General features: G+C 27.6%; 2 protein-coding genes across 4 annotated transcripts; one reads left to right on the top strand and one right to left on the bottom strand.

The window, feature by feature from the left end:
- The first annotated feature begins 4,026 nt into the window (after window positions 1–4,026).
- On the top strand, window positions 4,027–21,242 carry LOC149878679 (serine/threonine-protein kinase/endoribonuclease IRE1-like). 3 transcript variants are annotated; one of them, XR_016446865.1, is made up of 24 exons: window positions 4,027–4,139; window positions 12,219–12,324; window positions 12,529–12,565; window positions 12,710–12,785; window positions 13,341–13,413; window positions 13,947–14,078; window positions 14,315–14,416; window positions 14,622–14,681; window positions 14,998–15,184; window positions 15,579–15,660; window positions 15,746–16,072; window positions 16,893–17,040; window positions 17,268–17,358; window positions 17,710–17,782; window positions 17,874–17,930; window positions 18,099–18,158; window positions 18,315–18,414; window positions 18,775–18,965; window positions 19,058–19,210; window positions 19,377–19,434; window positions 19,609–19,678; window positions 19,760–19,883; window positions 20,013–20,080; window positions 20,364–21,242. XR_016446865.1 is itself a non-coding variant. In XM_090071536.1 (24 exons), exons 1-24 carry the CDS (start codon window positions 4,065–4,067, stop codon window positions 20,529–20,531), a joined length of 2,610 nt encoding a protein of 869 aa, XP_089927662.1. In that variant the 5' UTR covers window positions 4,027–4,064; the 3' UTR covers window positions 20,532–21,242. The 3 variants fall into 3 exon arrangements, 2 of the variants coding, with proteins under 2 accessions (XP_089927662.1, XP_089927663.1); XM_090071536.1 differs by having other exon boundaries at window positions 19,058–19,202; XM_090071537.1 differs by lacking the exon at window positions 13,341–13,413 and having other exon boundaries at window positions 4,048–4,139; window positions 19,058–19,202.
- Window positions 6,432–9,698, bottom strand: LOC149878680 (uncharacterized). The gene has a single exon (XM_090071538.1). The coding sequence runs from the start codon at window positions 8,739–8,741 to the stop codon at window positions 6,513–6,515; it is 2,229 nt and encodes a 742-aa protein (XP_089927664.1). The 5' UTR covers window positions 8,742–9,698; the 3' UTR covers window positions 6,432–6,512.
- Window positions 21,243–21,749: the final 507 nt, after the last annotated feature.

The raw sequence follows: 21,749 nt of genomic DNA, 5'->3' as shown, positions 1-21,749 counted from the left end.
CGCTTTATTTTTTGTTTACAGTAAAGATCATTGTTATTTTCCAATTTTTTATTTTTATATTTTATTTTTTGTATATATAATTTTTAATATATATATGAATGCATATATCGATAACAATATATACAATTTTTATTTTAATTATATATTCATGTCAACAATAATTTATATAATTTTTATTGGTTGTTTTACACACTTCAAAATAGTCAGTTTCTTCAGTACTTTAAAGTACAGAGGCTAGCTTGGATTAATACAGATTTCATTCTCAAAAAAATTCAGCGATTATCAATTTAAATCATTTAAAGGTTTGAAAAAATCCTTGACAGTTTACTTTAAAAGTAGTTGCTTGGTGAGTTTTACAGCGAAATTTAGGAAATTTATGTAACCAACTTAAATCTTGTTCAATTTTAAATGGACTGCATTTTTTAAGAAATATCAATTTTAAAATGGTTTCAACCAACTCTTAATCTTATTTAGTTCTAAAGGTGTTTTATTACTTTCAATTCAACCCTTATAAAGATGCATTCTTTGACACAGCAAAAATTGTATCAGAGAGTGCACTCTTTGATACAGCAAAAGGTGTATCAGAGAGGTGCACTCTTTGATACAGCAAAAGGTGTATCAGAGGTGCATCTTTATGAGGGGATTACACATTAACACAAAAGTAAAGTTACTTTGATTTGTTAAAGTTATTTTGATTATTTTTGCTGATAATGTTTGCTCTGAAAGAGGGAATATTTATTTTATGGAAATTATTGGACTTTGAGCTAAAAACATTCACACGTTTAAATAGAAAACCTTTTTTTTTTTTTTTTGACTCTTTAATCGGCCATATTGTGTTAAATGCCTCTACATCCATTTTTAGCAATTTGCGGAAAAAGTGGGCTTTTTGTGTGTGTAGATGTATGGTTTAGATATATGATGCTTTTTTAAAGGTTTTTAAATTTTAAATGAAATAAAGCATTTTATTATCGTGGTTTTGGTTTTGTTTGAAAAACAAAACATGACTACGTGGAGGAGGCCATTTTACAGGTTACATTCTCCTTTAATGTTTCTTTCAATAAATCGATGAACTTCATTCTATTTGTAGCGAAAAAATAGTAATCATGTTTCTATTGATAGTTGTATTCTGGCCAACATCATTTTTGAAGAAATACGGATCAAAGTTTCTACCAACCCATAAAATACACCTAACATTGGCTTCTTACGGATGTAAGGGTGCACAGTGAATTGCCTACAACAAGTTAGTTGAAAAAAAACATTTTGTTCAGCAATTTGGTTGCTATGGATGCGATTAATAATATTTGGTTTTTTGGTTTCTTCAAACCTTTAGGCAATTTTTATATCAAAAAAATTAAATACGAAAGAAAAAAATGCAATAAAAAAAAAAGAAAAGTTTTTTAGCAAAAGAAATGCTTAAAAAGAAAATACTCAGTTTAACAATTAAAAATATATGTAACTATATATACTATAACTATATATACTATAATTTAGGTGGTAACCTTCGATCATCACGTGGGCTGCAGACTTTTGTTATAAAGAGTTTTTGCTGAAAATGGTGAAATTCTCAACTCCAAAAGACTTCTCTGAACCTCGAATTACATCACAAATGTTTTACAAAAATAAAATATAAAAAAAAAGAATCTTTTTCTTATTAATTACATTTCCGGCATTCTTCAAATAATGTTTCTGAAAAAAATAATGTTTCTGAAAAAAATAATTTTTCTGAAAAAAATAATATTTCTGAAAAAAAAGCACACACAATGTAAAAAAAAAAAAAAACTTAAATTACAAAACATTTAACTGAATTTTACCATGAAAATATGACAACGAAAAAAGAGAGTAAAATTTAAAAAAAAATTTTTTTTTAAAAAAAGTATTCTCACGTACATTACTTCTTTTTTAAATAAAATTTTTAAATAAAACAGTTAATGAAATTAAAAAGTACTTATGCTAATTTTTCGAATATGCAAATCACTTCTATGAAAGTGTTTCCTTAAATTGGAACCCTGGAAACATCATATTGCGGTTAACCATATTATACAATACGATTTGGAATTTAAACTCATAAAAATGGTGGTGAATTCATTCATCATGAGTTCAAAAAAATGATATTAGGTATGAGATAACGAAACCAAAAACCGCTCAGAATATGCTAAAAGGTTACTGTTGAAAGCTGTAGAATTTGCAGCATTAGGAAAATAAAATGTCTATGCTTTCTATTAAAGTCAATATACTGTTGAGTTTGTGCACAATTGTGACAAAGATTATTGCCTTTTTAGAGTAAATTGAATTTTTCGCAGAAATTCTTTGGGTTTCTAAAGAAAATGTTAGAGATTGATTATTGAATCTGTTCTAAAAATCAGATAATGGAATTAATTCTCCAACGTATTTTTTCTCAAAATTTTTCGGGAGTGATCCCTTGTGCTTCGGATTATGCTCCAATAGAAATTATCTCCAAAAGCTTATAGAAATTATCTCCAATAGCTTATAGAAATTATCTCTAATAGCTTATAGAAATTATCTCTAATAGTTTATAGAAATTATCTCTAATAGCTTATAGGAATTACCTCTAATAGCTTATAGAAATTATCTCTGCTGTTTAATGACATAAAGTACAAGATTGTATTTATATATCTAATTATCAATTAACTATTATCCATGATTGGTTGATACATGATTAAAAGTTATTTACTATTTGTGATTGGTTGTTACATTATTGAATAAAATAAAAGGTTATTGACTTGTTTACATTCATCAATTTTTTAAATTTTCTTTCAATACTAAAGACCATTAGAAATGATGACTCGATAGTTTTTGGTTAATTCAAATAGTGGATGCTTTAAAAAACTTTGACGTTTGGTACTAATTTATCATCTCAAGATACAAAAAAAAAAGAGCTCCGGGCCAAAGTCGGCAGGTTTCTGGAGTCCATTCGCTACCACTCTTAAAGAATATTATTTGAGTTTAATGTTTGTTTTTTTTTAGTTCATAAGTTCATTTTTTTTATTTTTTTTTTATTTTTTTTATACAAAAAAAAAATAAAAAAAAATATGAACTGAAAAAAAAAAAAAATTACTTGAGGAAAAAAATTTTTTCATCATTCAAATTGGTGCACGCTCGTCGTTCTGATCCAGTCAGAGAACCTCAGCCCGCCTTACCACCTTCTTTTCTACTGTTTTAAGATAGACAACTCACGAAGTGTCAATGTTAGTTTTTGATGCATTTTATGTATTTGTAAATGTAATTCTAAGAAATCAGTTTATGATATTGAAATTAAATATTATGTATAAGACTTATTAGATAAAGAAAATGTGTAAATCAAGCAAACTTTTAAAATTTTTGTTGAAGCAAATTTTTATCATTGAACTTATAAAATTATAGCCAGTTTTCTTTCTTTTTTTTCATCTGTATGGCGTTAAAAAATTTGTTGTTGAAAGAAACAGATAGTCCAGTCTGACACACAAGCGATTTGTTATACTCTGTTTATAGATAGCAGTAATTTAAGTTAATAAAAGTTTTCGAAAGTTTCAAGGCCGAGAAAAATAGTCGTAACCACTTTTTTTCGACGCAGTCAAGGGTTTTAATGGACCAGTAGGAAGCAACTAAGTCCCGCAGCTTCGCAAATAATGTTCGTATTTATGACGTGGAAAAAGTATTCACAAACTGTGTCTCAAAATTAACAATAATTTTTTCAAATAAATTTTTGTTTAAAAAAGATCAAGCAATCTGGATTTATATTTTTAGGACAATATAATTTCTATGCAGTAGGAAACTAGAAAAAAATTATTTTTTTCCCATAACTAACTGGTTATGTTGAGTTCTCTTGCAAGTGAAATAGCTGGATATACCCAAGAATACCACCAGCTGTGTATTGCTGCCGTTTTTGTCAGTTTTTTAAAAGAAAAATTTAAACTCTGCTCTTTAATTATATGGTAATGTCAGTATTAGTTTTTAATATCAAATGTTGAGCAAAGAGAAATAAGGTTGTAAAATAATTTGCATTGAAGCTTTTTACTTTTGTTAAATAAATTAGTTCTATTTCTTTTCAGCAATAAATAAGAGAAATGTCTGCTACTTTTTTTCTTGTTATCATTGGGCTTGCAATGTCAAATGAATCACCAGAAAAGAACAGTCAAAATGTATTTTTTGTTTTTTTCTTTAAATTATAATTGTATATATATATATATATATATATATATATATATATATATATATATATATATATATATATATATATATATATATATATATATATATATATATATATATATATATATATATATATATATAAACATACACACACACACACACACACACACACACACACACACACACACACACACACACACACACACACACACACACACACACACACACACACACACACACACTACTGTCCATAATTATTCAAACGACATACAGATTTTAAAAAAAAGTGCTTAAATTTCTTTTACATGAATGTGGATAGTTTAAGTAAAAAATGCTGAAAAAAGTTCTAAATTTAGCAATATATACTTTCATATTGTCTCAAGTGGTTGTTCATGGTTTCTCTATCTAAATATACTCTTTAAATAAACCATGATAACTTCTGCAGTTTTCAAGATCAATGCTCATGCTAAGAATTTAGACGCTAAGAAACAGGCATTTAGCTATTGCTTTGTATTACTTTTTTAAAGGTTAAGATATTTTTTTGCCAGTGAAGTTTTATAATAATTGTAATTTTTTTATTTATATTAAAGTTGATATTTTTGAATAAAAAATGGCAAGAAAACCTAAATTATCAGTAGAAATATGATTCGCAAAAATTACATTATGACAATATTTAGACAAATATTTAATGTGAGAAATTGCAAAAAAATTTAAAGTTTCAACTTTAATGGTATAAAATATTATAAAAAAGAAGAAAGAAACTGCAAGTGCGGTCAGTCAGAACTGATCAGGATATTAGCAAATTACCTATGCTACAGACAAACTGCTACTACTAGTAAAAGAAATAAACTATTAACTGCCACAGAAATTACAAATTGTAGGAAAAGTTCCTGAGAAGAGCCAATATCTGTGACAACAGTGAAGAAGAAATTGATTGAAGCAGGACACAGTGGTAGAATAGCTACAAGGAAACCATTTCTTTAGTCCTTAAATAAGAGAAGAAGACTAAAGAAATGGTTTCCTTTTGGCAAAACAATATGAAAAATTTGCTGTTGATGACTGGAAATGTGTTCTTTGAATAAATACTCTTCTCTTTGAAGAGTATTTATTCAAAGAAAAGTTAGTAAATGGGTGAAAAACATGGTGGAGATAGTGTCATGGTGTGGGGTTGTTTAGGTGGTAATAATACTAGTGACTAGTGATATTGTTAAAGTAGATGGAATAATTGTAAAAGAAATGTATTTAGGCATTTTAAAAAATTATGCCATTCCTTCCAGAAGTTGGGTTATTGGAAATTTATTCATTTGTTCAAAAAAATATTGACCCTAAGCATTTCACAAAACATTGTAGGAATCATGTAGGGTAATTCCATGTCAATTGAGCCAGGCCATGTCACCATACGTCTCAGATTTTGCTGATTTTTACACAGTTGAGAGTACTTAGTAAAACAAGAGGTTCTTGAAAATTTTAGCTTCTAGCTCTAAGAGGATCCTGAAATATGATCATTTTACTTTCAAATGATCTTGGCCAGGCCCCTCTTGTCCTCTCAAAATTGAGACCTTTGTTTAAAGGTTCCAAGTCACATAGCTTTAAAAATATTTGATGTTTTGACTTAAAAATTTGTACCTGGCTATTTTCAGGGTTGAGGAATCCAATGAAATAATCAATATTATAAAAATATATTTTTATGTACCTGTAATAATCAATTTAAATAAATTTAGGCAATTTTTTATATACCTGATTTTGATGCTCAAGAAACCCGCGTGGCCTTGATGATATCCAAAAAAAATATTTTACACATTATTCTAAATTTTATGATCTTTCAGAAAACATAAGAATTTTGATCTGTAAGTATATGGATTTCCATATATGGATAACGGGGCACAGGCCCCACCTTTTTGTAGTGGAATCTTGCAATACATTTTCCACTATCTTTCAGACTAGCTAGAGCTATCAAAATTTCTGTATTTATATAGTGTCAATAAACTAGCATTTTAAAATTAAAAAAGGGCCCAAGACACTAAAGGAGGTAGCTGGGGGCATGTGCCCCACTTTTTTGAGCAGAATCTTGAGATGGATTTTTCACTATCTTCCAGACAAGCTGCAGCTCTGAAACTTTCAGCATTTGTGTAGTCCTGATGAACATGCGTTAAAATTGTTTCAGGTCAGACGACCAGATGGTCCATGGGGCTGGGGCACCTGGGACCATGCCCCACTCAAAAAAATTTTTTTTTTTTTAAAACACATAAATGTGTCTTAAATTTAAGATAACTTTGAAAATATTGTATTAAAAATTTTTTATTGCTTTATACTTGTTCCGTTTTATTTCATTATTTACAAAATAAAATACAAAAAAAAGAAAGTCAAGATAATGTTAAGATTAGCTTAGATGCATCGACGGTCAAAGTATAAAAACGTCCATTTGTTGTTACAGGTGCATCAATTATACAAGTTATGTTGGTAATTGGCACCCAATACTCATCTACTCTAGATGGCCAGAAAAGTTTATTAAAAGGACCATGCGGGTGCATAAATGTTACCATAACATCTTGCTCTATATTATCAATTTCATTGATCATACCAATCCAATCAAATGCATCATATTTACACATAATGAATTCACCCAATTTCAAGGCATCAATGTTAATTTGCTGATCATTTTGAGAAATTTGAATACCAGAAAAAGAAAAAATGCCTGTTATATGAACATCTTCACTTGTTCGTTTAAAGCTAATAGTATCTACAGACTCTGGTTTAAATTGATGATAGTACCTAGTTCCAGGAATTGTTCTACTTAGCTCAAAACGTGTTTTCAAAGTGGTGCGCAATTCTGTCAGTCTTTCTTTTTCAATCTTGAAAAAAATAATCCCATTAATATTGTTAGTACAGTAGTCAAACATTTTGTTACAATTCAATATCTGGTCATTTATGGGCCTTTGTAGACTTGCATTTGTAGTTAATCGTTTTACAGTGCCACCAATACCATCACATGGTGACTTACCATGACTTGTAGCAAAAAATGTCCACTCTGCATCAATGTCAAAATCATTTTTATGGAGACAGATATTGTAAAGGTTTTTGTGATTTTTATACTGTGCAGCACAACCATCAGAAAAATAAAGAATCTTTGAAATTTTAGGGTGATATTCCTTTAAATAGTTAACTATTTGTGTTTGAACTTCATACACAAAACCAGTGTCATGCTCATTATCTTCTGACATGAAGCAAAACGATTTTTCTTCAAGTTGGTCATTTTCGTTTAATAAATAGAGGGCAACGGGATGCAATGTGCATTGACTTTTGCACCAATGGTAACTTTGGATTTCATCTTGAATCACAAAAGTGAAGTTTTCTGCAAAGTCACCTAAGACAATACAGCAGTCTTTTGCTAAATTTTCCTTTTGTTGCTTTAGGTATCTTGCTTGACATTTTGCAATGTAGGAATGAGCTGTTAACTTGTTTATTGCTTCTGATAACATCAATTTGTATTCTTCCATTGTTGTTGTCTGATAGATCAATGTTGTTCTGTCTGTTTTCTGCCACTGATTGAATGACACCTCCTCGTCATTGTCAATTAGTTGTGCATCCAGAAACTTCTTTAAAGAAACTATACCTGGACAGTTCGGACATCGATGAACCATGCACTCGTTACTTGTCACATCACAAACAACTTTTGTCATCAGATCTTTGTAAGTACATTTTATTTGTATAGCATTGGTCAAGAGTATTGCATTTTGATGGAGGGTACATACACAAACAGAATGAGTGCCTGATGCTCCAACAGTTATACACCATTTTGGTCTTAAACTGCAAAACTTAGAAAATCCAATAACTTCTTGAGGATATTTAGTTTTAAAAGAAACATAAAGTTCTTTAAGATTACATAAAATAAGGCGCTTTTGCATGTGTTGTTTTCTACCAATACTTACGTAATCTTTTTTACCAGGCATTTGTCTAGTAAATTCATCATCATGGTATACATTGTTGACTCTATTTAATGTTATTTCTGAAAATATTTTTCCTTTCTTAGTGCCTGGAACTGAAAAAATCCCACTTATTTTCTTTAGTTTGCGCGCTTCTTTAATTTGGTATATAGTGACGTTGAAATATCTTGCAGCAAAATTTCTTGACCAAGACTCGGGTGTAAATGTTAACAACTGAATTTTAGTTTTTTGGTCAGAAACAATTAACTTTTTTTTTATTTCTGCTGTTAGTTTGTCTAGATCATCGCATTTACTTTTGTCAATAATTTTCGTATGAGGAATTTTATGTTTCAGTTCTTCTTCCCTAATATTATATACTTTTGAAATATGCTCTTCATACTTTGACATTGTTTTTATAATTTTTCTTTTGGCAACAGATAACCGTTGATGCTTTGGAATGCCATGAAGTTTTATGGGGGATACACCTATTGCTTCCAAACTAACATTTAATGCCTCTCGTGACTCTTCAGAAGTACCACATGAAATAGATTCTTCAAGTTCACAATTATCTTGTTCATGAAATTTACTGATTATAGCATCAAAGCAGCTCCGACAAAGTTGATATCCAGGCATAACATTTGGAAAATTAGTTCTCAATTGTTTTGCCATGTCTAATGTTATTACATGACTCCCTGAAATGAAAAGAACAATTTGATTTTAGTAATTACCTATTAATATGAAAATTATTTGTACTTATTTCAATATATAATGCATAACCAGAATTTAATTTCATTTTTTAATTTCATTATTCAAAAAAGATTTTACAATAATTTTTTATCAACAATATTTACCTTTGATTGCTTTTCTTTTTGATTTATGCTTGTCCAATAAATTACAACATTTTGTGTGCTTCTTTTCAAAGTGTGTACCAAAAATCTTTGCATGATGAAGGCAGATTGTTAAAATTTTATCATCTGTTATTCCAGATCTCCAAATAAGTTCTTCTCTGGCATCTTCTCTATAGCAATCAAATTTCTTTAAATCAATCTTTCTACAATAACTTAGTTTATGACAAGTATCATTTAACTTTTTTCCAAAATCACATGAATCCATTCTTACTGTAACACTAAAAACAATCTGAGATTAATTTAAAATGAGAAACCAATAGTAATTAATTTAATGAAAGCAACTTAAGCAATCACCATGGTAATAAAAAACTAAACAGTGATTGATTTCTTTTATCTTATTTTGACAAAAAGAAAGTTTCCTTTTCACAAAGTTTAATTATACTCAATTTGTTAATGTTAAAAATGTTAATGATGACTTTAATAGGTAACAAATTTCTTCTATACTAGTGTAATGACAGGATGTTTTTTGTTTCTGTTAACAACTTGCTGTTACCATTTTAGAATTAGCAAAATATATTAATCTTTTTTAATTTAAATTTTAAGTTATATAAAATAAAATTCTGTTAAAATCATTACTTTAGACTGTTTTTAATCTTATACATGCAAATCAAAATTCTTATAAACATTAAGTTTCTTAAAACATTTTAAGAAAGATTATTGAACATAGAATGATCAAAACCAAATGGAACAAATATAAATCAAAAATGAAAATCTAAGAAAAAAATTTGAAGGCTAGTTTTAAAGTTATCTTAAATAAGTTTAAAAAATAATAATTTTTTTTTGAGAAAAAAAGTGGGGCATGGTCCCAGGTGCCCCAGCCCCATGGACCATCTGGTCGTCTGACCTGAAACAATTTTAACGCATGTTCATCAGGACTACACAAATGCTGAAAGTTTCAGAGCTGCAGCTTGTCTGGAAGATAGTGAAAAATCTATCTCAAGATTCTGCTCAAAAAAGTGGGGCACATGCCCCCAGCTACCTCCTCTAGTGTCTTGGGCCCTTTTTTAATTTTAAAATGCTAGTTTATTGACACTATATAAATACAGAAATTTTGATAGCTCTAGCTAGTCTGAAAGATAGTGGAAAATGTATTGCAAGATTCCGCTACAAAAAGGTGGGGCCTGTGCCCCGTTATCCATATATGGAAATCGGATAACTTAGTTTTACTAAGTACTCTCAACTGTGTAAAAATCAGCAAAATCTGAGATGTATGGTGATATTTTTGAAATTTTCTGGCTCAATTGACATGGAATTACCCTGTAAGCAAATTAGAAAATGATAATACAATTAAAATAATTTGGCCTCTTTTAAAAGTCTATTTAATGCCACTCACTTTTAAGCTTTTCCCATATATCTTTGAAAAAGATGTTATTCCCACTCACTTTCAAGTTTTTCTTTGAAAAAGATATGTGGGAAAAACTTTAAAGTGAGTGATATAAAATAGACTTTCGAAATTGAAAAGTTTGTTATGCTTAATGCTACAAAGATATAAAGTGGTTATTGCCACTAAAGGTAACTACATAGATGAGAGCAATTTACAAGTTAAATTTTTATTATAAGTTGGTCAAGTTTTAAATTTTAAAATATAAAGTTGGGTATACAACGATAACCAGGTTAACTGATGAATGATAGAAGCTGTGTATTTAATGGTGTTTAATTTTTATTTGCATCAAATAAAAACAATTGTATATACAAATTACCTTAGAATTATTTTATGCATGCATAAAATAATTCTGAAATAATTAGTATATATAATTGTTTTTCTCTAATCCAATTTTCATTTGTTTCGTTTTTCTTGTTGCTTATTTTTTTCTTCTTCCTTTTTTTTTATTATTTAGTTTAAGCTTTTGGTTTAAATTTAACCTTAACTCCGAAATTAAATTTTTAATCCGAAATTAAAATTTTAATTTATAATTTAAATTTATAACTTGAGTTTTTATTTTAACTTTATGATTTAACTTTTAAATTGAATTCAAATTGAAATTTACAATTTAAATTTATACTTTTACTTTATAACTTTTCTTTCAAAAATTTGCCAAAGTGTCATCTTTATAATACACATTGTATCTGGACCATGTCTTTATCAAAAGTAACTAATGAAAATAACTTAAACAAATATAGCAGTAGTGGTGTTTAACCAGCTGTATTTTCTCTTCAATCTACTTGGATAATCTCTGTTTTAGAGATGTAATTATTTTTTTCTTCATTAAAACATTACAGATTTTTAAATGCACATAAATTTTCTTGCTATGTCTCATTGACTGATGTTATCTAAAGTTAAAATTTGCAATCAATAAAAGGTGTAATACTATGACAAAGCATTGTAAAAAAAGATAAATAAATTTTAAAAAAATAAAATTTTATGACATTTTCCCCTTTTTTTTCAATTATATTTGTCTCTAAAGTGGTTTATAAAAAATGTTTAGGATCAGGATTGGTTTTTTCATTTTTAAAATTTGCTGACCTCTAGATCACAGTTTTGGAGATAATTTTATATGATAAAAGAAAGAACCAAGGCTCATTCTATAAATTGTCGGAACAATCTTGAAAGTAGAAATCACTTAAAATAACTTTTTTTTGTAAGACTTTGCGCTCTTAAATATTCTAAAGGATAACTTTAATTCATTGGATTTATTATACTTTGTGTATATATTATGGAATGTGGCTTAGTATTTAGCATAATTCTAGCATAACTTTATCTTATCTAATAAATACCAATTTAGCATAATATTATTCAATAACTATGTTTGTTTAGATATGAATTACTATGCTGAATTTATTAATTATGCTGAATATTGTAAACTAAGTTTTAGTTTTAGAGGTATTTTTTGCAAAAATTAAATCACTCTATCAAAAATTACTTAAATCAATCAATCAAAAATTTTTTCTGATTTTCTAATTGTCTTTCTCCATTACTTTTCAACAAAAGTTTGTCAATTTATGTCACAATAATATCGGGTTACAAAAAAATCATGATTCCTTGTATGTTTGTGTGTGTGTGTATGTATGTATGTATGTATGTATGTATGTATGTATGTATGTATGTATGTATGTATGTATGTATGTATGTATGTATGTATGTATGTATGTATGTATGTATGTATGTATAGAAAGAGATATACATACTTTTTTTTAGCAAACAAATTATATTTTCTTTTTTACCAGTGTAAGTTGCTTGAAAAAGTTAACAACCAAATAGTGTTGAAATATATGTTTTTTTAGTTTTTTTCTTTCTTAGAATCATCTCGTAATGCCTGAAAAGCTTTTATTTGTATCCACCCTTAATGGCAGTTTGTTTGCAATTAACAAGTATGGTGGTGAAATAAAATGGGTAATTAAAGAAAGTATGAAAAGCTTCTACTTTTTTTTGATTTCTCTTATAGTCAGCTGTAAATAAGAGTATGACATTCAATTATCTACTAAAAATTGAAAATTTCTACTTGAGAATTTAAAGTTTGTTTATTTTCATGTTTGTGTTCCACTTTCAACTGTTCTCAAATCTTACAAAAAATATTTTTTATACTTTGTATTTAAATTATTTTTACCAGATCCAGTTCTTACTGCACCACTTGGAGCTCATCCAGGGTAAGTTTCCAGGCTTATTGTGCTCATCCTGTCTTTATGCATAATATCTGTCTTTGTTTAGGTTTATAAAAATTATATTCTTAGAGTTTATCAAAATTTTTCTATAAATACTAATTGTGCCATGATTTTTAATTTCTAATTTAGACCAACTTTTTTGCCAAATCCTCATGATGGTACATTATATGCATACCTAGGAAGCCATGTACAAGACAGTTTGAGAGTAAATAACTCTTTTTATCTGAATGAAAATTTTGTTAAATTCAGAAAATATATTTTTCTGAATTTAAGAAAAGTTATTAAGATAAAGCTTTTGTTCTCAGTCTGAATATTCTTTGATAAAAAAAAAAATGGAGAGAGTTTTTTTTATCATGGTAAATTCTCTTCACATTGGTCACATTTCCCTGAAAATAGTCTTTTGTTTGAACTTAAATAGTCTTTCAATTTCTATAGCTGTTTCATTTTTAAAATAAATTTTAATGTAAATATGTTTTTTACTGAAATTATTTCAGAGTTGCTGCTCAAGTCTATTTTGCTGCCTTATCCCTATGCCCTAAGTCAATATATTTTGCTTCCTTAATCTTTCTTTTAATCTACCTTCTCTATTCTATTTTGTATTTAAAAAACTATTTGTTGTTGAATTTAGCATTACAGAGGTTTCCATCCAGAAAGTTTTGACTTTTTATTTAAAGCAAATATTATGACTGACCTAAGTGATGTGATATATTAAGCAACAGTTTGATGCCAACTTTCTTAGTCATAAATGTAACATTTTTAGAAACTTCCGTTTACCATTCCAGAGTTAGTACATGCCTCACCATGTCGTAGTTCTGAAGGAGTGTTATATGTTGGTATGTTCACCACTTTCATTTCATTTTAATTCTGATATTTACTTTAGAGGGAAAAAGTTCCAACTTAATTATTACATTTAGAAATATGGAATAATTTACCAAAAATAAAAACAAAAAAACAAGCAAACTAAAGCATCAATATTTCAAATCCAATTAAAATAATTTCTAATAACTGAAATAATTTTATTTACCGAACATTTTTGTTAAAAAAAATATTATGCATGTTAAATTTTATTCATCTCCTGCATATTCATAGACCTGTTGTCAAAAATGTTCTCTACATAAACCCTCCATGCTATCCCTTAAAATAGATGTAATTTGTATTTACCTCAATAGCAAATTAAGTTCAATGAAATTTTCTAACAGTTTTCATATCAGATTTCAACATTCAGCTATAATTAAAATTGTTTTTACTTATAAGAAAATTTTAAATAATTATATAATATATAAAAAATGTAAGTTGTTAAGAAGTTTTTTTCTAATGGAATTCAAAAATAGAAGAAGAGCATTGTTACAAATTATATGTTTTTCAGGACAAAAGCAAGATGTGTGGCATGCTATTGATCCAATGACAGGTGTCAAGCATCATCGTCTCACGATGGATGGAGTTGATCACATGTGCCCACCAATTGAAAAGCATTCTTTATTTTATATTGGCCGCACAGGTATTTCCTTAATATCTGGTAAAATTTATCAAGTTTTTTTTTTGATTTTTAGTTGATTATAATGATAAAATTAGACAGTTTTTTTTTGCTTTAACTCGGTGATCATAAAAAAGTTCAGGGATTTTTAACATTTTTTTTCAAACTTCGGCTGTTTCGGTTTCGGCTTTACTGAACCAAAATTTCGGTACTTTCGGTTTCGGCTCAAAAAAACAGTTTTTGCAAGAATTATTTTTTAGAATATGTTGTTTCAATGTTTGAAGTACATTCTGGAAAAAAGAAATGGAATGTTACATTTTATGAGTATTCTGCAAAAGAATTGGAAGAAAATAGCATTCCAGGTAAACAAATCTTATATTAAGAACAATTTTTCTACATACACCATACATACGTATGGTGTATGTAGAAAAATTGTTCTTAATAATCAGGTTTCAGTAATCAATCGCTTATATCGTTTATAATTCTACAACAAAAATTTTTTATTCAGATGAAAGTAATATGAAATACTGTGATGTGCATGTTAAAAATTGTCATGTCAAAATTTAGATCAAGTTCATTTTATATCAAGTTCAAGTGGAAGAATGGTGACTATGGACCAGCTTACTGGTGATTTCTTGTGCTTTGCAAATTTTAATCAGATTTTAAGAATTTTTATAAAAAAGTCATTTTGTTTAGTTTCTATTTGTTAAAAACTCTTTTAAAGGTGCAACCACCTGTTCAGAGTTTTTAAGTATGCTAAGATGTAAATCAATAGATTAAGTACATATTTTTTAGCTTTCAAACCAACAGTTGTTTAAAAAATTTTTAAACAATTTCAAAGACTGTAAAAAAGTTGTCTTGGATTTTTTGAAAAATTTTTTATCTTTTTGAAACACTGTATTAGTACTTAGGTGAATTATCATGGGATTGTATTATTACTTAGGTGAAATATCTTGGGAGGCAGAAGTTGGAACACCAATTGCTGCTATTTATCAATGGCACCCTGAAGGTCTCCAAAAAGTTCCCTTTACGTATGTGGCAGAAGAAACTTTAAACATGATTGTCTCATCTGCTACAAGTGGAGAGAACGGAAGCCGTTTCCTTGGGAAAGGAAATGAGTTTGTTTTAAAGTAAGTTTTTTTAATTTTTTTTTGGAAAGTTCTAAGTCAATGAAGTTGTTATTAGCAACAAGGGCTTTCTCTTCTTTTTTATGTTTCCATGATCGCAATATCATCTCACAATGCTTTTCTTTCTCAAATCATGGACATGGAAAAAATGGATAATTTATTATTATTTTATAAAATTAATTATATAAAATTAATTATTATTATTACTATTATTATTATTGTTACTAATACTATTAATGTTATTCTTATTGTTGTTATTATCATTACTGTTATCATCATTACTATTATTATTACTATTACTATTATTATTATTATCACTTTTTTTTTCCCTTCTATTTATTCATTTTAATTTATAGTAATTAAAAGTTTTAAAAGTACAAACAAAAAAATTTTTCAGACCTACTTTGTATATTGGAAAACACAGCGGTGGTTTGTATGCTATACCAGCATTGGTTGATGAGACTTCGGTTGTCATAGATGTAAGTTCATTTGTTGAAACTATGCAATCAATTATAATATTGTAAAGTATAATAAAAAGTCAAATATATTTTTAATTCTGCCTAGCCAAAAATGTTAATGATAGCTGGTCCCAAAAAGCATGGAGATAACAATAAAAAACAGCAAAGCTCAATTCCTATTCTGATGGGGTATCATACTGTCCCGAAAATTTCCATGTCTACACTTTCTCCAAACAGTCTCTTGACTTACCAAGATAAGTCAGTTCCTAAGAAGTTAACTGATGAGGAGATAGATGCCAGGTTTAGTCCTAAACATCAACAAAAAGAAATTTTAAAGATTTTGGAAGATGCAAAAAGTTATCAAAATATGATCTACATGTTGTTAGCTTCTGTTGGAATACCACTATTTATTACACTTCTAATTTATTTTGAAGTAAGTGCTATTAAATAATATAAGCAAAAGTTTTTGTTATTATTATTATGTTATCATCATCATCATCATCATCATCATCATCATCATCATCATCATCATCATCATCATCATCATCATCATCATCATCATCATCATCATTTTCATTATTATTGTTGTTATTATTATTATTGTTTTTATTATCATTATTACTGTTGTTATTATTGTTATTGTTATCATTATTACTATTATTATTATTATTATTATTATTTTTATTATTATTATTTTTATTATTATTATTATTATTATTATTATTATTATTATTATTATTATTATTATTATTATTATTATTATTATTATTATTATTATTATTATTATTACTATTATTATTGTTACTATTATTATTATTACTACTATTATTATTACTATTTTATCATTATTATTATTATTATTATTATTATTATTATTATTATTATTATTATTATTATTATTATTATTATTATTATTATTATTATTATTGTTATTGTTATTATTATTATTATTATTATTGTTATTGTTATTATTATTATTATTATTATTATTATTATTATTATTGTTGTTGTTACTATTATTGTTTTTGTTGTTGTTGTTATTTCTTTTTTTTTTTTCTTTGGCATTTATTAAATACTTAGTTTTAGAATACTTTGCTTTAAAAATCAAAAAAAAAAAAGTGTTTTTCTATCAAATACTAAAAAATTTTAGTAAATATAACTTATTAGATTGAGATATATTAATAGCATTATCTATCTTAATATTTTTTTCCTAATTTTTACTTTTATTTTTTACTTTGTTGTTACATTTTAAGCGATGCTTAACAAACAGTTCCCTGCAGCAGTTGCAGTCGCCTTCTCCTTCCACTACAAAAAGCTCTCAGAATTCTTTTAGCTCCAACAATTCAAATTCTTCAACAAGTTCGTTAACAGGTGGCTCAGTTGATCACCTATATCCTATAGGTATGTCTGTAATAATTTTATATATAGTTTGTATATATATATATATATATATATATATATATATATATATATATATATATATATATATATATATATATACATATATCTTTTTTTCTTATATTTATGCTTACTATTTTATCATCTTTTAAGTTTTATACAATTTTAAATAAAGTTTACATGTTTTAAAAATGATTTAACTTTAGTTGTTTGTTTTTTTTAACTTATAGAAGATGATGAAGGTTATGTTCACATTGGAAAAATTCAATTCAATCCAAAAATGCTCCTTGGAAGAGGTTGTGAAGGAACTGTTGTCTACAGGTTTCATTCTTTTAAATTTTCATTGATTTCTGCTAAAGAAAAAATTGTGTTGTTTGTTTAAAAAGAAAAATTATTTATTTTATTTAAAAAAAAAATATGTTTTTGAAATTCCTCAAACTTAACTAATGAATTGCATTATGGTAAATTCAGCAGGATTTTTTTACAGCCAATCAAAGTTGCATTGATCAGAAGATTTATTGCCCTCTTATATTATTAAACTTTGAATATATTATGTTATTATTGCTAATATACTTTTATCATTATTAAGTTTCTTCTTTCTTTTTTTTCTATACTTGTTACATGTCTTTTAACAATTGTCTTTAAAAATAATTTATTACTTAAATTCCATAGAGGAAAATTTGATGAGCGGGATGTTGCTGTCAAAAGAATTCTACCAGAATGCTTTAATTTTGCCGATCGTGAGGTATTTTAAATTCTTGGTGATATCTTATGCAAATCATCTTCATCTTTTTAAAAAATGCATTTTATTTTTTCTGCTTTCATTTTTTTTCCAGGTAGAACTTTTGCGAGAGTCAGATGAGCATCCCAATGTGATCAGATATTATTGCAGGGTAAGATAGCTGTGTTTGGCCAATACATGTACTGATGAATATAGTAATTTTAATGTTAATAAAAAGCAGAACTAGTCAATGTTTTAGAAAATGAGAATTCATAATTTAACATTGTATATGTCAGCATGTTATGATTTTATTTAATTTTTGTTGTTGTTGTTATAAAAGGAAGAAGACAAGCAGTTCCAGTACATAGCTCTAGAACTGTGTCAAGCAACATTGCAGGAGGTGCTCTTCTTTGATTCATATCTTGATGATATAGTAGTTATAGAAGTCTCTAGACCATTTTTTAATATGAGCAATTGCAATAAATATAACTTGGTAGTTTAGTAATAACAGCTCTCGATGAAGCTAATTAACCAATAATGTTATTTTCTTAATTAGTATGTGCATGTATCAACATTTGAAAAGAAAGGTTTGTCAGCATCAGATGTCTTATTTCAAGCTCTATCTGGAATAGCTCACTTACATTCATTGAATATAGGTGAATTTTTTGTGTGCATTACTTTCTTGGCTTAAACTTTTTTTTGTTGCATTAAACTTTTGCTCTAAGTAAATAGTTAAAGAACCAAAGATTTTTTAGAAACGATGTCATGTTACATTTAATCAATAAAAATTTTAACAAGTGTTTTTATTTAATCATTTTTTAGAGAATCTTCTAAGAAAATAGTTCTAAGAATCTCCTCATTTTATGAAACAATTCTAAATTCCATTTTTTTTCTATCTGTTGTGTTAATTGTTATAAAAAACTTATCAAAAATTTGGTAAAAAATAATTTCTTTTTCCAAAAAAAAAGGAAATAACTCAACATGATTAAATGAGCAATTTTTATAAAACATTTTAGTGCATCGAGACATCAAGCCTCATAATGTCTTGATATCTTATCCAAATGCTTATGGTGTAATAAAAGCTATGATTTCTGATTTTGGTTTATGTAAAAAGCTGGCATTGGGGCGTCACTCTTTTTCATCACGATCAGGGATCGGTACTGAAGGATGGATTGCACCAGAAGTACTGAGCAAAGAAGCAAATATTGTTAGTCTTTTTTTATCTGACTTTTTAAGAACTTAAAGGTTTTACTGTAATTAGCGATGAGTTAGCTTATTTGAAACATTTGCTTGCACTAGACCCGAGCTTGTGACATCTTTTCATATGGTTGTGTCTTCTATTATGTGCTCTCTGGTGGCCTTCACCCATTTGGGGATAACTTCCGTAGGCAGTCAAATATAATATCAGGACAGTATTCATTGGAAAATCTGGGTTACTTAGAAAGTAAGGAGGTATTTTTTGAGCTCTTGATAAATGTTTTTAAAATAAAAATTTATAATTAAAAGGGTCAAGTCTTAATGTAAATTCTACAAAACTCAATCTGTTTAACATATAGCTTCTCATCCATCTTGAAATTGTTCGAAAAAGTATTTAATCTTTTGGGTTGATGAATTTTAGATGAATTTGAAGCAAAAGATTTGTTAAAGCAAATGTTGCAAGTTGAACCCTCTCGAAGGTTTGATGGTTTTAATGTACAACACATCTATGTTTTGTCTCAAAATAATTTACTCTGACCAATTTTTGGTTACTTTTCACTTTTTTTTCAATCTTCTTTTAATGTTTTTAATTAGTAAATAAATGTATGTTATACTTTTAAAAATTTATAAAATATGAAAATTCTTCTTTTTAGGCCAACAGCAAATTGTATCTTGAAACATCCTTTTTTCTGGACCAAAGCAAAACAACTTGCATTTCTGCAGGTAAATCTGTGCATTTATTTTTAACATCACAGAGAAAAATTCAACATTCTATATGCACAGCTTGAATCTCTTGAACTTTAGGATGTGAGTGATCGTATTGAAAAAGAACCTGAAAATTCAGAAATCTTAAAATTCCTCCAAGAAGGATCGATTGCTGTAGTGAGAGGCGATTGGAAGATGCATATTGGAGAAGCGCTTCAAGAAGGTCTTTTTTTTTTTTTCTTAAACGTAAAAATTCAGGTGAAAATTCAGAGTAAAAGTTTTTATATTTTTTTTTAATTCCAGTTGCAAATTTTTAATTTCAATTGATTAAAGAAAAAAAATCTTTTTTCAGATTTGCGCAAGTTTCGCACTTACCAAGGTACACAAGTTCGTGATTTGTTGAGAGCCATGAGGAACAAGGTAAGCATAACAAACTTATTTTTTAAACAATTATTAACTTTTAGCCCCAACCAACGGTTTGAACAGTAATCTCATGAAGTAAATGCCTAAAGTGTATTCAAGATATACTCAATACATTTTAGATGCGTTTTTAGCCCTTGTGGAAATTTAAAATAGGTATCTTCAGTTTCAGGCATCAGAGGACAATTAAATCGATGATTTAAATCTTATGTTTTACATCTTCTTTGTTCTGTTTTCAACAAAAGAAAATATTTTTCATCTGTGATTTTCTTTGAATCTCTAGAAGCACCATTATAGAGAGTTGCCAGAGAAGCTTCGTGAATCTTTGGGATCAATTCCTAACGAGTTTGTAACTTACTTTACGACACGATTTCCACGACTAATCATTCATGTATATAACAACATTAAACCAAATTGTGAAAATGAACCTCCTTTCAATGTATATTATTGATTGGCTGATTCGATTAAGGTATGATGCTATTAAGAGGCAGTTGCGCTAGAAAGAGGCAATTGCGCTGAAGAGACAAATTGCGTCATTAGGATGAGAATGGAAATAAAACAATTGAGATTTGTTCTTTACAGAACTTACTCAGACGGGGGTCGTTGACTAATATTCCTGGAAGATCATTTTCAAAATCCTAAGATGATTTCTCTCGTATCAACTGCGAAGATGGGGCAAATGTCTTGCTGTAGCAAGAAAGGCAATAGATCGAATTCCGATCGAATATTTTAATTCCGATCACTTTGTTTATTTGGCTTCATGACGTAATGTTTTAACATTTGAGTGTTAATTTTGTTTCAGCGATGATGCGGCTTATCATTGCGCATCCTCTCATTTATTGCTGCTTTTTTTTTTTTTTTGCTGGTATCTTTGATATTTTTTGGTTAATTGAGAGTTGGTTTTACTGCTTTCGTTGCATTTAAAGGATTTTACAACTGTTGAGATTTCGCTAGGTCTCTCTAAAATTATTTATTTCTGCGGAATTTTTTTTTGTAAATTTCTTGTAAATAATTCATTGGTTTTAATGATCGTTTAATTTATTCTTGGAATTTTTTTTGCCCTTTTTACAAAATTTTTTTAAAACGTATTTTACATAGTTTGCAATATTAGTTTGTTAATTTTGAATTTAAAATGTGTTGATTATATACGTATTTCGTTTTATGTTTTATTTATTGTTTACGGACGCTCGCGCTATTGTTTTAATTTAAAAAATCTAATTTCAGTTGGTGTAACATAATCTTAACAGCTAAAACTAGTACCCAGTACCATTAGAAACTAGTATATCAATGTACTCGTCGAAAATCAACTCCTTTGCTCAACAACAGTAAATCAAACAACTTTAAATGAGAACACAATCATCCTCGTGTTCAAACTGTATATATATGTCATTGATCATAATGCACTCTCGTGTCAAAACCACGTTTTCCTCCCCTGTAGAATTCAAAAAAAAGTGACTCTTACTAAAAACCCTTCTCTGTCAAAAAAAAAAGCGACAAATATCGGTGATGTAATTGGACTAAAACTTTAACACCAGAACTGATTCAATCTTTAAAAGTACTTAAATGTTCAAGAACTTTAACCATATTCATTAAGCTTATACATTATAAAATTTTGAATTTTATTAGAATTTTATTCGAATAAAAAAAGAAGACAAAAAAAGAATAAAAA

This window comes from Hydra viridissima, unplaced genomic scaffold, assembly GCF_058129835.1.
Source record: "Hydra viridissima isolate aposymbiotic clone 2 unplaced genomic scaffold, HvirCarnegie_v1 scaffold_14, whole genome shotgun sequence".
In the NCBI taxonomy this organism is placed as follows: Eukaryota; Metazoa; Cnidaria; class Hydrozoa; order Anthoathecata; family Hydridae; genus Hydra; species Hydra viridissima.
This window is presented reverse-complemented; position numbering and strand designations above follow the sequence as displayed.

Excerpts from the sequence above, each read along its gene's own strand:
- LOC149878680 (XM_090071538.1), bottom strand. The coding sequence starts at position 8,741 with ATGGCAAAACAATTGAGAACTAATTTTCCAAATGTTATGCCTGGATAT.
- LOC149878679 (XM_090071536.1), top strand. The coding sequence starts at position 4,065 with ATGTCTGCTACTTTTTTTCTTGTTATCATTGGGCTTGCAATGTCAAAT. Across the intron at positions 14,417-14,621 it reads GGAAGAAAATAGCATTCCAG|ATCAAGTTCATTTTATATCA; the intron begins GTAAACAAATCT and ends GTCAAAATTTAG. Across the intron at positions 19,679-19,759 it reads AACAACTTGCATTTCTGCAG|GATGTGAGTGATCGTATTGA; the intron begins GTAAATCTGTGC and ends CTTGAACTTTAG.